This window comes from Chiloscyllium punctatum, chromosome 6 (genome assembly GCF_047496795.1).
Source record: "Chiloscyllium punctatum isolate Juve2018m chromosome 6, sChiPun1.3, whole genome shotgun sequence".
Lineage (NCBI taxonomy): Eukaryota > Metazoa > Chordata > Chondrichthyes > Orectolobiformes > Hemiscylliidae > Chiloscyllium > Chiloscyllium punctatum.
Window position 1 is genome coordinate 41,892,801 of NC_092744.1, and position 15,150 is coordinate 41,907,950.

General features: G+C 39.6%; 1 protein-coding gene across 1 annotated transcript; it reads left to right on the forward strand.

Moving 5' to 3' along the window:
• Window positions 1–7,967: 7,967 nt before the first annotated feature.
• Window positions 7,968–10,146, forward strand: LOC140478915 (uncharacterized). Its single transcript, XM_072572539.1, has one exon. The coding sequence runs from the start codon at window positions 7,969–7,971 to the stop codon at window positions 9,907–9,909; it is 1,941 nt and encodes a 646-aa protein (XP_072428640.1). The 5' UTR covers window position 7,968; the 3' UTR covers window positions 9,910–10,146.
• Window positions 10,147–15,150: the final 5,004 nt, after the last annotated feature.

Consider the following 15,150-nt stretch of genomic DNA (forward strand, 5'->3'; position numbering starts at 1 on the left):
CATGACTTGTCCTACCTGCCTCTCTTCTTTTCCACCTATCCAATCCACTCCACCACCCCCCCCCCCACCCTGACCTATCACCTTCATCCCCTCCCCCACTCACCTATTGTACTCTATGCTACTTTCTCCCTACTCCCACCCTCCTCTCATTTATCGCTCCACCATTCAGGCTCTCTGCCTGTATTCTTGATGAAGGGTTTTTGCCCGAAACGTCGATTTTACTGCTCCTCAGATGCTGCCTGAACTGCTGTACTTTTCCAGCACCATTCTAATCTAGACCTTACTGCCATGGGTGACCCACCAGGAGCATAACTCCAGGTAGCATCATTCACGAGTTCTCAGGACCACACAAGCTTCTCCAGAATGACAAGGTGACAATCCACAGAGAGTAATATGTCTATAACCCTCTGCAGACTTTCAGTGTCCTCTGTACACTTTCCTGTACCACTCAGTGCAGTTTGCAAATTTTGACACACTATACTTGGTCCCCAACTCCACGTAAATTGTAAACAATTGCAGTCCCAATGCAGATCCCTGAATTACACCACTAGCCACTGATAGCCAATCAGAAAATTACCAATTTATCCCCACAATTTTTTTTCTGTTATGTCAGCAATCTTCTATCCATGGTAATATATCACCTATAACAAAATGCACCTTTATCTTATGCAACAGCCTTTTGTGTGGCACCTTATCGAATGCCTTGTGGAAATCCAGATAGGCTACATCCACCGGTTCTCCATTGTCCACTGCGTTGTGACATCCTCAAAGAATTCCAGTAAATTAGTTAAACATAATCTATGTTTCATGAACTCGTGATGCATCTGCAAATGGAACAATTTAAATCCAGATATCTCGTTATTTCTTTCTTGATCGATTCCAGTACTTTTTCCACTGCAGACGTTAGCTAATGGGCCTGTGGTTACCTACGTTTTGTCTACCTCCTTTCTTAAACAGCAGAGTCATATTTGCTGTTTTCCAATTTACTAGAACCGCCCAAGAGTTCAGTGAATTTTGGTAAATTACCACAAGGGCATTTGCTATTTCCCCTGTCGTCACTTTTAGTACCCTGGAGACTGGCCTACCTTTAGCTCCATTACCTTGCCCAACATTAACTCTTTGGTGGTAATGATGGTTTCTAGGTCCTCATCTGCCATAGTCTCTTTGTGATCAATTATTGGCTTGTTGTTTGTGTCTTACACTGTGAAGACCGACATAAAATACCTGTTCAACACCTTGGCCATTTCAACATTTCTCATTAAATCCCCCTTCTCCTTCTTTAAAGGACAAATGTTTACCTTAACCACTCTTTGCTTTGTATACAAAGAGTGGCTAAGGTAAACATTGATCCGGAGAGGAAAGTTATAACTTAGGTGCAATTTATCAAGGAACGGAAAGGAATGACTGTTCAAAGCTGCTATTGCTATATGAAAAGAAAAAGATTAGCAAGGCTAAACTTGGGCTGAAAAATGTGTTGCTGGAAAAGCGCAGCAGGTCAGGGAGCATCCAAGGAGCAGGAGAATCAACGTTTCGGGCATAAGCCCTTCTTCAGGAATGAGGAAGGTGTGCCAAGCAGGCTAAGATAAAAGGTAGGGAGGAGGGACTTGGGGGAGGGGTGTTGGGAATGCGATAGGTGGAAGGAGGTTAAGGTGAGGGTGATAGGCCGGAGAGAGGGTGGGGGCGGAGTGGTTGGGAAGAAGATTGTAGGTCAAGAAGGCGGTGCTGAGTCCGAGGGTTGGGACTGAGATAAGGTGGAGGGAGGGGTAATGAGGAAGCTGGAGAAATCTGCATTCATCCCTTGTGGTTGGAGGGTTCCTAGGCGGAAGATGAGGCGCTCTTCCTCCAGGCGTCGTGTTGCCATGGTCTGGCGATGGAGGAGGCCAAGGACCTGCATGTCCTTGGCGGAATGGGAGGGGGAGCTAAAGTATTCAGTCACTGGTTGGTGCGGGTGTCCAAGAGGTGTTCTCTGAAATGTTCCGCAAGTAGGCAGCCTGTCTCCCCAATGTAGAGGAGGCCGCAGCGGATGCAGTAAATGATGTGTGTGGAGGTGCAGGTGAATTTGTGGTGGATATGGAAGGATCCCTTGGGGCCTTGGAGGGAAATGAGAGGGGAGGTGTGGGCGCAAGTTTTGCATTTCTTGCGGTTGCAGGGGAAGGTGCCAGGAGTGGAGGTTGGGTTGGTGGGTGGTGTGGCCCTGACGAGGGAGTTGCGGAGGGAGTGGTCTTTCTGGAACACTGATAGGGGAGAGGAGGGAAATATATCCCTGGTGGTGGGGTCCGTTTGGAGGTGGCAGAAATGACGTAGGCTGATACGATGTATCTGGAGATTGTTGGGGTGGTAGGTGTGGACCAGTGGGGTTCTGTCCTGGTGGCAATTGGAGGGGCGGGGTTCAAGGGCGGAGGAGCAGGAAGTGGAGGAGATGCGGTGGAGAGTATCATCAACCACATCTGAGGGGAAATTGCGGTCTTTGAAGAAGGTTGTTCGGTATTGGAATTGGTCCTCCTGGGAGCAGATGTGGCGGAGGCGAAGGAATTGGGAATATGTGATGGCGTTTTTACAGGGGACAGGGCGGAAGGAGGTGTAATCTAGGTAGCTGTGGGAGTCAGTCAGTCGGTTTATAGTAAATGTCCGTGTAGAGTTGGTCGCCCGAGATAGAAATGGAGAGGTCTAGAAAGGGGAGGGAGGAGTCTGAGACGGTCCAAGTAAATTTAAGGTCGGAGTGGAAAGTGTTAGTAAAGTGGATGAACTGTTCAACCTCCTCATGGGAGCACGAGGTTGCACCGATACAGTCATCAATGCACAGCTACTCCTTTGGTTTGGAGGAAGTGGGAGGATTGGAAAGAGAAGTTGTTCAAAGTGAGGACCAGTTCAGTCAGTCGAAGGAGGGTGTCAGTGGAAGGGTACTGGTTGGTTTGGCGGGAAAGGAAGAAGCGGAGGGCTTTGAGGCCCTCGTGATGGGGGATGGAAGTGTATAGGGACTGGATGTCCATGGTGAAGATAAGGCATTGGGGGCCGAGAAATTTGGGCTGCCAGATTTGCTGATTTTCTTCAGCATTTTCTGTGCTTGTTTTAGATTTCCAGCATCTGCAATATTTTGCCTTTATTCAAATGTGAAAAGGAGAAAATGGATGCACTTTGCTGAGCATAAAGTCAATAAGAATTGAAGAAGACATGACTTGGGGGTGGGGTTTAAGGTTGGACAGAGGACAAAAGTCATGCTTTGAAGTTGTGGAGTTCTCTTTTGTTTCCTTTTGAGTTATTTAATCAAAAGTAAACTACATTTGCTTCCAAGATGAAATAGCAGTTACTTGCTTTTTTAATGACAACAAATTTACAAGCAATGAATGCCAAGTGGCACATTTTCCCTCCCAGACTCACCCTTTCTGCCATCTTGCATTGCTAATGCCCCCTGTGCTGCTGAGTTAGAGGGAGACAACATGAGTGAGAACCTACCAGGAGGCCCAACTCTTCACAAACGCTAATCTCTGAACCTCAATTTATAGTTAAGAAAACCAAAATATCAGCTCATAGCTAATTCAGTCACCTTACATGTCACATTACCCTCTCTGTAACTTCATAAATTCCTCCCCCACCACCCTTCTATGTATTTGTAATAATAGCTTGGGCTAAACAACTGTTTATCTGTTATGTTGTGCATAGCGAATTCCTTGTTTGCAAGATTTCCTGTCTATTTCTTTATCATGTTTCTATGACTATATGAGTGCTAAAACCATACATCCGTTTGAAACTTACAAAGTCATTGAATTGGACTGCCTTATATTGCTTGTTTAAGAACTGTCATTTATTAAAACAGATTCACTCTTCTGTGAACTGAACCTACTTTCAAGTGGAGGTAAGGCATTCAAATTTTACTTTTGTAATGTAATATAAAATTTCTGGAAAGTACAGCTTCTGTCCAAACGAACAGTTTAGGGGAGAGTAATATTCAAATAACTTCTAAAAATGACATGGCTGCAATAAAACATGCTAGATAGAATAAAAGTTTAGTACATTGAGACAGGAAACAAAATTCTTCAGGAAATATATAAATTATAAGTGATGACAATCTGAATTAAAAGCAAATTGAAAACACTGAGCAAACTGTTATTCAGAGTGAAAATAAAAAGTTACCTTAATGATTCTGATACAACTGGTTATAATTAAGAGCCCATCATCTCAGGAGCTGTCAATGCTGTTATGCAGGTGGAGAGAAAGCTATTTGAAACATGTTTAAAATAGAGTTCACAGACAATACTAGATCAAATTCTAACAATTTGGAGTGCTCCCAAACTGCAATACTAGAAATTTTAGTCGATTGGTTTGGAAGTCACACAGCAGTCGCTTTCCTCCACATCTCCACTATCATTTGTTCCCAAACATTAGAGGCATTAAAATTATTATGACCCTTTAACTATTTTGGCTGGAATGAGATGTCAATACAAATATGACACTGTAATTATTTGCCTTTTCCACCCTGCATAGCTCAATTCAAACATAGATGCAACATTTGTCCAACTGAGCTATTGTGGCAAAACTGCCAATTTCTGTTAAGGTTTTGAAAATGGCCATAATATCAAAAACAAAATTAGGTGACTTCCAAAAAGAAAAATATATACAATTCACTGGAGCTAGGGTTAGGCATGTTTGAAATAATCCTTTGTTCTTACAGAGGAGCATCAGGAAAAAAAATTGAAGATGTAACCTATATTCAGTTTCTAAGGGTTTAAAAAACTGGGAACAATAATAGCAGATCTACTCCACATCCAAAAAAAAAGTCACAATTGATGCTGTCACTTGAGAATCATGAGGTTAACCAAACTTCACCTTTCCAGGTTTGTAGTAGTAGTTTATGTACCCTGACACAAGCGAGACAGGTTCAAGTCCCACCCGTTGCAAAACTGCATTCAACTATCCCTGAACAAGTTGAAGAGGAATATCTTGAGGAGAACACCTTCCACCAACTGAAATTCCTCTATTTTCATCTATTCTCTCCACTCAGATTATGATTTCCAGCAAATAACCATTATATATAGTGAAAGTAAAAACTTTTATGAAAATTAAAAAAAACTTTTTTCATATTTGTGAAACGCATTATTTAGTAGCAATTGTAGTATTGTGGATCCATATTTATATTGACTAAATTTTAAATTTTCTCCCATGAGGTACCTTCAGCCTCTCCAATTCCTTTTCTGTGAATGTTCAAACCCAGCGTTTAACTTGTCCTTACAAATCTGCATTGGAGCAGTAAGTTCATTTTCTTATAGGAATAAAAGTAGGCCGTTTAGCACTGCAAGCCCATTCCATCTCACAAGATCATGGTTGATCTGTGGTCTAACTCCACATAGCTGCCTTTGGTCTATATCCCTTAATACCTTCACGGAACAGGAATGTAGGTATTAAATATTTAAAATTAACAACTATCATTGCAACCATTGCCATTTGAGATTTTCCAATCACTTTTTGTGTGTAAACGTGCTTCCTAACATCTCTTCTGATGGTCCGGCCCTTACTCTCAGACAATGACCCCTAGTTCTAGAAACCCTAAACAATGGAAATAGTTTCTCTTTATCTACTCTCCCTTTTCCAGTTAATGTCTTGAAGACTTTGATCAGATCACCCCTTAACCTTCCAAATTCAAGAGAAAAGGAGCTCAATTTGTATAAAGTCTCCTCGTAACTTGACCCTTGAGATCCAGGTATCATTCTTGTAAATCTACATTGTACTCCCTACAAAGCTAATATCTCCTTCCTAAGGAGTGGTGCCAAGATCTGCTTACAGTACTCCAAGTAACTGCAGCACAACGTCTACATCCTTACACTTCAGTTCTCTAGATGTAAAGGCCAGCATACCATTAGCTTTCTTGATTATTTTGTACACCAGTTTGTGACATTTTAAATATTTGTGCACCTTAACCCTCGAGTCTCTTTGGACATCCTCTGTATTTAACTTCATGCAATCTAGAACATACCTTGATCTATTCTTTCTTGATCTAAAATGGATAACCTCACACTAGCTTATATTGAACTCTATCCACCACAGTTTTGCCCATTCACCTATTCTACCAATATCTTTTTGTACTACACTATCATCTTCACTGTCTATAATGCCACCAAACTTTGTGTCATTAGGAAATTTGAATATCTGACTTTCTATGCTATTATCCAAGTCATTAATAATTAACGTGAATAATTGCAGACCTAATACAGATCATTGTGGGAAACCACTGGCCACATCCTACCAACCTCAGTACCTATCCATTATCCCTACATTTTGCTGCCTGTCACTCAACCAATTCCCCAGCCATGTCAGTAATTTGCCCTCAGGTCTGTGGACTCTGAGTTAACAGTCTCTTATGTGGGATTTTATCAAATGTCTTTGGAGGTCCATATAAACATCATCCATAGACATTCCCTGTTCACCACCTCAGTCACCTCTTCAAAAAATTCAGTGAGGTTTGTCAGGCATGACCTGTCCTGAATCTATGCTGGCTCTCCATGATTGAATATTTTTAAGGTGTTCAGTTACCCCATCCTTGAATAAGGGCCACAATCAATTCCCCACTAGAGATGTTAGACTAATGATGTGTAATTCCCTGGTTTTCTTCTTTCACCTTTTTTAAAAGGTGGAGTGATGTGCAATTTTCTAATTTAGAGGGACAGCTCCTGTGTCTAGGGAACTTTGACAGATTATGGTTAGGGAATCTACAATGTGTTCACTTACATTCTTTAACATCCTTCGATGGAAAGTGTCAGATCTTGGGGAATTGCCACTCTTTAATTCCATAAGTGTCTTTATTAAAAATGTTTTACTTATGCTAATTCTTTCCGTCCCTGTGTCTGATCCACTATTAATTTCATTGGGACTTCCAGCAAGCTATCCTTCTTTTCTACCGTGAATACTGAGGCAAAGTAATTATTTTATAATATCTGTCATTTTCCCATAGTCCTTATCAATATCACACTTTAATGGTCTAATGTTGCTCTTGACCACATGCTTTCCATTTATGTAACTATACATTTTTTTCTTATCAATTTTGATCTGGCTGGCAAGTTTCCTTTCATCATCCCTTTTAGTAGCTGTCATAAGCTGCTTAGTGGCCCTGTGTTAGTCTTTGTATTTTCCCATTCAGCAGGATCTGTGCCTGGTTTTGCATTTCTATTCCTTATCTCTTAGTGGTCCATGGCTGTTTCTCCCTCACAGGGTACAAACTGATTTTGTTTTATGCTAAGTGTTTCTTTAAAAGTCCTCCATTGTCATTAAGTTGTTTTGCCCATCAGCAGATTTTCTCAATTTACTGTGGGCAGTCTCTGTCTCATCTTGTTAAAGTTGCCTTACCTGAATCAAAGATGCAAGCAGCTGATTCATGCTTTATACTTTTGGGCTATCACTATTTGATAAATGTTTGTGTACAATTAGGTTACTAATTAAGTCTAGCTCAATACTCATTATTAAACATTTCTTGTCCCCTTCTTGCATCCAGGACATCTCGCTGTAGGAAACTATCCCAGAATACTCCAGAAATTCACTACATTTCTGACTGGTGCTTGTCTGCATCTCCCAATCTCATTTTATATTATCATATCCAGGTAACAACAAAAAAAAGGTACTCAATCTTCATGTATTATCAATGTATTCTAATAAATTGATGCAACTTCCAGACAGCATATTTGGTAAGATGAAGAAATTGGAGAAATTGTATTTACATGATAATCAGCTCATCACTCTTCCAGATAATATATTTTGCAATTTGACTAACTTAAAATTGTTGTCCTTGAACCAAAACAAACTTGCCAACCTTTCAATGCATACATTTAATGGCATTAATGACCTTCAAGAGCTTTACCTCCATAACAACCAGCTTACTTTTTTAAGTGACAATGTATTTAGTAACTTTCAGAAACTGAAATACCTCAATTTTACTGAGGCATTCTTACTGGAATATTGACATCCATTTAATTTGCAGGTGAAATGGCTGCAGTACTGTTATTATATTTCTTCATAAGTTTGCAAGTGCTCAGTCAATACTTTGGCTGTCCTGAAGAATGTGATTGCTCCACTATTAAAGCTACCTGTGGAAAACAAAGAGGAAAGATACTCACAAAAGTACCTGGGCCTTTACCAGCAAATGTATCATCACTGTTCTTGGTAAACACACAGATTGCCAAGCTAGAAGACAACAGTTTTACAGGGCAAAAAGCTTTGAAGCAACTTGTGTTGAATGGCAGCCTCCTGACAGATGTTTCGGAAGGAGCTTTCAAACACCTACACAATCTTGAATCACTAATGGTGGCAAACAGTTTACTGGAGGTATTGCCTCTTGGAGTTCTGGACACATTGGTTAATCTTAACCAACTTTATTTAATTAAGAGTAATCTGGCCAAAGTAGATCTGGGTCTATTTGATTATCTTAAAAACCTAGAAGAACTTTATTTATATCGAAATAAATTAGAAGCTCTTCCCAATGGCATTTTTGACAATCTTGGGTGTCTTACTAAATTGCATTTAGGGGGGAACCAAATTAGTGTTCTTCCAGCAAACATATTTGACAAACTAAGAAATCTTCAAATTCTCAGACTATATGAAAATCAACTTAATTACATTCCTTCAGGCCTCTTTGATAAACTATTAAATCTCACTGAACTTTTACTTCACTTTAATTATATTGGAAATCTTTCTAGTGATACCTTTTCTCAATTGCAGAATCTGAACAAATTAATTATCGCCAAAAATAGAATACTTGTAGTGCAACCAACAACTTTTCATAACTTGCTCAATCTTCATGAATTATCAATGTATTCTAATAAATTGATGCAACTTCCAGACAGCATATTTGGTAAGATGAAGAAATTGGAGAAATTGTATTTACATGATAATCAGCTCATCACTCTTCCAGATAATATATTTTGCAATTTGACTAACTTAAAATTGTTGTCCTTGAACCAAAACAAACTTGCCAACCTTTCAATGCATACATTTAATGGCATTAATGACCTTCAAGTGCTTTACCTCCATAACAACCAGCTTACTTTTTTAAGTGACAATGTATTTAGTAACTTTCAGAAACTGAAATACCTCTCACTCTCTTCTAACAAACTTTACTGTCTTTCTGGAAACATTTTTAACAACCTGAATCAGCTGACCACCATTCTGTTAGATAATAACAGGTTGCAAAATATCCCACAAGGGCTGTTTGATTTCTTACCAAATATAGAGAAAGTTCACTTGTACGATAATATTTGGAACTGTGACTGTTGGATTTTTTATTTGAAGAACTGGATTTTGGAAAACAAAAATAAGGTTGCTAAGCTCAATGAATTAAGATGTAAAACTCCGGTGGATTTCTATAATCGGCTTATTCTAACATTGAGTGAAAGCCAGTTGAGCTGTAATTTTTCACTGACAAATGTTACATCAAAAATGGATGTTTACCTTCAAACAAGCAAGACCTCAACAAAACAGCATAGTTCTATGTGCACTGTACAATCAAAATCATTGCAAACAGGAGCTGTGACATTTGCATCCATTCAGAAAGCTACAGATTCTACCAAACTCACCAGGGAAGATGGCTCTATAAAGACAATGAGCTTTACCGCAGCACATGATCTTTCTTCAGCTGTGGTAATTGACAGCAACTCAACAAAAATAACAATATTCCATATTGAGAAAATGAAGATGATCAAGAATCTGGGATCTGCAAGAATCCCATGTAAAATAATTTTGCTTTTGTATATTGTTCTGGGTGCTATACAATTATGCTTTATACTTATAACTTTATATGTTGTGTTTGCTGTTAGAAAAATGCTGCTTTATCAGACTAGCACATTCACTGTACCTGTTGTTCTTTTGAGGATTTCAGAAAGTTTCCCAAATGCCACAGGACAGAATTACTTAGGTATGAATGAGGCATAACTTATGACAGATTGGGATGAAGAATTTATACAATAGGCCTTCACTCATGTATGGCAGATGATGGACACACAAAAGCCCTTTCTTAACAGAACTATTACTACATAATTTGAAAAGCAATACAATTTCATGTTTTAGATGTTGAAAATTGACTCTCTAAATGTTGTTAACATAAAAACGTAGGTGTCTGAGGTTGCTACATTTGTCATTGTAAGTGTAAATAGTTTAAGTGAGCAGATATGAGGTAATTATTGCTTTTGTTATTGGTATTTTCAAATATTCTTCTACAGCCATTCATTCGACAAGCATCTTTTTGCCCACTTGCAATGTCCTGAAAGGTTTTGTAGCATTGATTTTAGAATGACCTATTCTGAGAAATTGGGAAGCATTTTCTATTGGTAGGGAAGAAGGATAAAGCAAGACAGGAAGGATGCCTCAGAGCGATCATAGAATAGTTGCAAAATGGAAGGAGGCCATTTAGCCAGTTGCATTGTTCAGGATCTCTGCAAGAGAACTGCAGCTAGTAACATTTCCTGCATTTTGTCATGGCATGAAAAGTATTTTCGTTTCAGTATTTATCATATTCACTTTGAAAACCGCAAGTGAATCTATAACGAGTACATTAAGCAGCTTGCTGTCATGTCACAGATATTTTATGACTTTGAAATTGTGTAGTTTAGTTCTTAGCCTTTCTGCCAGTGAAAAACAGTATTTTTTTACTTCTTCTGTTGAGACCCCTGGATTTTGAATATCCCTATCTAATATCCTCTCAACTGTTTGTCACCAACCCTCACTAACTTTTCCAATTTACCTAATCAACTGCAGATCCTACCACTGTGTCCAAACTCATTGTTCTTTTCTCAGAGACCAGTAACAAACTTAGATAAGGAGAAAATTTAAAAAGGCACTTCAACTATTGGTGGTCAATTAATATAGTTAGGATTTGTAATATTTCTTATGGTGTTGTCCTATTAACAAGGGTGAAAATTTGTATGCTGCTATCAGTCAACAAGTACAGAAAGAGAGAAAGCCTTGTCATTTCATGGTTACAGGCTATCTCATAGATTCATACAGCATAGAAAAGGTCCTTTGGCCCATTGAGTCTGCACTGACATGACTATCACTAAACGTGTGCTAACCACAATTTCCTGCATTTGTCCTATATCCCTGAATGTTATGATATTTGAAGTGCTCATCCAATTTTTTTTTAAAAGGTTTAAGGTTTCTGGCAGATTTTGGAAAGGTGCAGAAGTAACTGGGTTGTTATCATGGGTGACTTCAACTTTCAGAATTAGAATCCCGAATATTGATTGGAACCTCCTTGAAGCAAATAGTTTGGACTGAGCAGATTTTGTCAAATGTGTCCAGGAAGGATTCCTGACTCAATATGTAGATAGGCTGACGAGAGGGGAGGCCATCTTGGAATAGGTACTTGGCAATGAACCAGGTCAGGTGTCAAATCATTCAGTGGGAGAGCATTTTGTTGATAGTGATCAGGATTTCTTCAACTTTGCTCCTATCCTACTCCATGACTATAGTAGACGGTATGGGAAAGTATTTAATTGGGGGATGAGCAATTACAGAGCCATCAGGCAGGAGGTGTGGAGCATAACTTGGGAACAGATGTTCTCAGGGAAATGCATGACAGAAATGTGGAGGTTGTTTAGGGAGGACTTGCTGTGATGCTGGATAGGTTTGTCCCACTGAGGCAAGGAAGGGAGAGTAGGATGAAGGAACCTTGGATGACAAAAGATGTGGAACATCTAGTTAAGAGGAGGAAGGAAGCCTACTTAAGGAAGTAAGGATCAGAGAGGGATCCAGAGGGTAATACAGTAGCCAGAAGGAACTGAATAATGGACTTAGGAGAGCTAGAAGGGGGCATGAAAAAGCCTTGGCAGGTATGATTAAGGAAAACGCAAGGCATTCAACACTTTGTAAAGAGCAAGAGGATGGCCAGAGTGAGGGTAGGACCAATCAGGGATAGTGGAGTGAAGTTGTGCCTGGAGTCGGAGGAGGTAAGGGAGGTCCTTAATGAATACTTTGCTTCAGTATCCACTAGTGAGAGAGACACTGTCGTTTGTGAGGACAGCATGAACAGGCTATAATGCTCAAACAAGTTGATGTTAAGAAGAAGGATGTGTTAGAAATTTTGAAAAACATGAGGGTAGATAAGTTCTCTGGGCCAGACGGGATATACCCAAGGTTACTACAGGAAGTGAGGGCAGAGATTGCTGCACCCTTGGCGATGATCTTTGTGTCCTCACTATCCATTACAGTAGTACCAGATGATTGGAGGTTGGCAAATGTTGTTTCCAATTTCAAGAAAGAGAATAGGGATAATCCTGGGAATTATAGACCAGTCAGCCTTACATCGGTGTTGGGCAAACTATTGGAGAGGATTATGAGAGACAGGATTTATGATTATTTGGAAGAGCATTGCTTGATTAGGGATAGTCAACATGACTTTGTGAGGAGCAGGTCATGCCTCACAAGCCTTACTGAATTCGTTGAGGATGTGACAAAATGCACTGATGAAGGTAGAGCAGTGGATGTGTTGTATATCGATTTTAGTAAGCGGTTTAATAAGGTTCCCCATGGTAGGCTCATTTAGGGAGTAAGAAGGCATGGGATACAGGGAAATCTGACTGTCTGGATACAGAATTAGAAGACAGAAGGTGGTAGTAGATGGAAAGTATTCAGCCTGGAGCTCAGTGACCAGTGGTGTTTAGGGACCTCTGCTCTTTTTTGATTTTTATAAATGATCTGGATGAGCAAGTGGAAGGGTGGATTAGTAAGTTTGCTGATGACACGAAGGTTGATGGAGTTGTGTATAGTGTGGAGGGCTGTTGTAAGATGCAATGGGACATTGACAGGATACAGAGATGGGCTGAGAAGTGGCAGATGGAGTTCAACCTGAAAAAGTGTGAAGTGATTCATTTTGGAAGATCGAATTTGAATGCAGATTACAAGGTTAAAGGCAGGATTCTTGGCAGTGTGGAAGAACAGAAGGATCTTAGGGTCTATGTCCATAGATTCCTCAAAGTTGCCACCCAAGTTGATAGGGTTGTTAAGAAGGCGTATGGTGTGTTGGCTTTCATTAGCAGGGCGTTTGAGTTTGAGAGCCGTGAGGTTATGCTGCAACCTTAGAAAAGCTCTGGTTAGACCGCACTTGGAATACTGTGTTCAGTTCTGGTTGCCTCATTATAGGAAGGATGTGGAAGCTTTAGAGAGGGTGCAAAGGAGATTTACCAGGATTCTGCCTGGACTGGAGGGCATGGTTTATGAAAAAAGGTTGAGGGAGCTAGAGCTTTTCGCATTGGAGCGAAGAAGGATTAGAGGTGACTTGATAGAGATGTACAAGATGATGAGAGGCATAGATAGAGTGGATAGCCAGATACTTTTCCCAGGGCAGAAATGGGGGCTATCATGAGGGGGCATAATTTTACGGGGATTGGAGGAAGGTTTAGAGGAGATGTCAGAGGTAGGTCCTTTACACAGAGAGTGGTGGGTGCGTGGAATGTACTGCCAGTGGTGGTAATAGAGTCAGACACATTAGGGACATTTAAGCAACTCTTGGATGTGCACATGGAAGATAGTACAATGAAGGACATGGACGTTAGTTTGATCTTAGAGTAGGATAAAAGGTTGGCACAGCATCGAGGGCCAAAGGGGCCTGTACTATAATGTTCTATGTTATATGTTCCACTGCCTTCCCAGTCACTGCATTCCCACCACTTGCTGAGTGAAAAAGCTTTTGTCCCAAATTTACTGCCCTTTTCTCAAAACTATGCTGTCTTTTGATTGACCCAAAAGCTCAGTGTAATAAAATTCTTTTGAAGTGCTGTTACTGTTGTACTGTAGAGAATACAGTGGCCAATTTGCACACAGAGAGCACTCAGACTCAGAAAAATGATACTGACCAAATAATCTCTTTGTATAATATTGTATTAACTATTCTCAACAACATTTGGAAATCAACAAATAATATTAACTTGTACTGGATTTATTCAACTGACTTAAATCATGTAGCTTTCATCCTCTATAACATTGAGCAATTACAGATCAAGAATATTGTCTGAACACAATGTAACTTCAATTCAGCCAAATGTTATTTCTCTAAAAGTAATGTGTCTGCTGTTTAGCATCCAGTGCTTCCCCTGGTGGCAGCATACAGCAAAAGTGTTTTATGACTTGACCAAGTGCTTCCTGCTCCAAAGGCTGGACTTTGTGAAATGTTGGCTGCTACAAGTCCATGACAACTTCTTGGGATTAACTCAAGCTCGATAAGCTTTGCAAAAGCTTTCCATCTGCTGATTCTGAAGTACATTTAATTAAAAAAAGGTCCACACCACTGAAACCAGTCAGGTCATTATATTGTGTCAACAAGTTTATTTCAGAAAGGATAATTTTTGTAATCTGAATTAAGTGTTTAATTTGAAACCAATTAAACTAAATGTCACCCTAAATGAAACTTTTGAATAAAATGTGAAATCTTCTCTTTGATAGTAACGTAAACATGAAATAATGTGGATGCTGGAGGTCTGAAATGGAGACAAAATGTTGAAAAAAAGTTCAACAGTTCTAGCAACAGTGGAAAGAAAAATATGGTTAATGTTTTGAGATCAATATGATTCTTCAAATAGTGCTTTTTTGTTTCTTTGAATAGGTGCTATTCTTTCCTCAGAATATGTGCTAACTGGAAAATTCCAGTCATCACTTACATTTATATTATAGGAGTATGACATTGCTATAATAATTTCCTAATCAGGACAGAAATAGCACTGAACTGGTGATGTATCAGTAAAATGCAGTTGACTTTTTGTCACAACTTCATGCTTTGGCAAAACTCTCTGAGGCAGGAAAGGGAATGCCTTTGAAATGATCCAATGGATTTTTGTCAACATTGTCATTCTCCATTTCTGCACAGAGGACATGTATTAAGTGACAGTCTGTAATTAAAACACTGACAAAATGTATTTAAAATTCTGTTGTCAATTTTTACGACATCTGTTCGATTTTATTGCTTTTCAACGTATCAAAGCAGTCAATTCTTAACTGAAATGGGAGTAGCAGAGGATGAGGACCTGATCACATCAGCAACAGAGTTGTGATTTAAAAAGCAGACATAAAATGGTAAAAAACCAAAAAGCCTCTAAGGAGTGAGTCATTTACTTGGGAGGCATACTTCTGTTCCAGGTGTATTGATATTTGCCTGTCTCCTGCCTACATTGTGTGCAAGCTTTT

Bases quoted from the DNA above. Each gene is read 5' to 3' on its own strand.
- LOC140478915 (XM_072572539.1), top strand. From the start codon at position 7,969: ATGGCTGCAGTACTGTTATTATATTTCTTCATAAGTTTGCAAGTGCTC.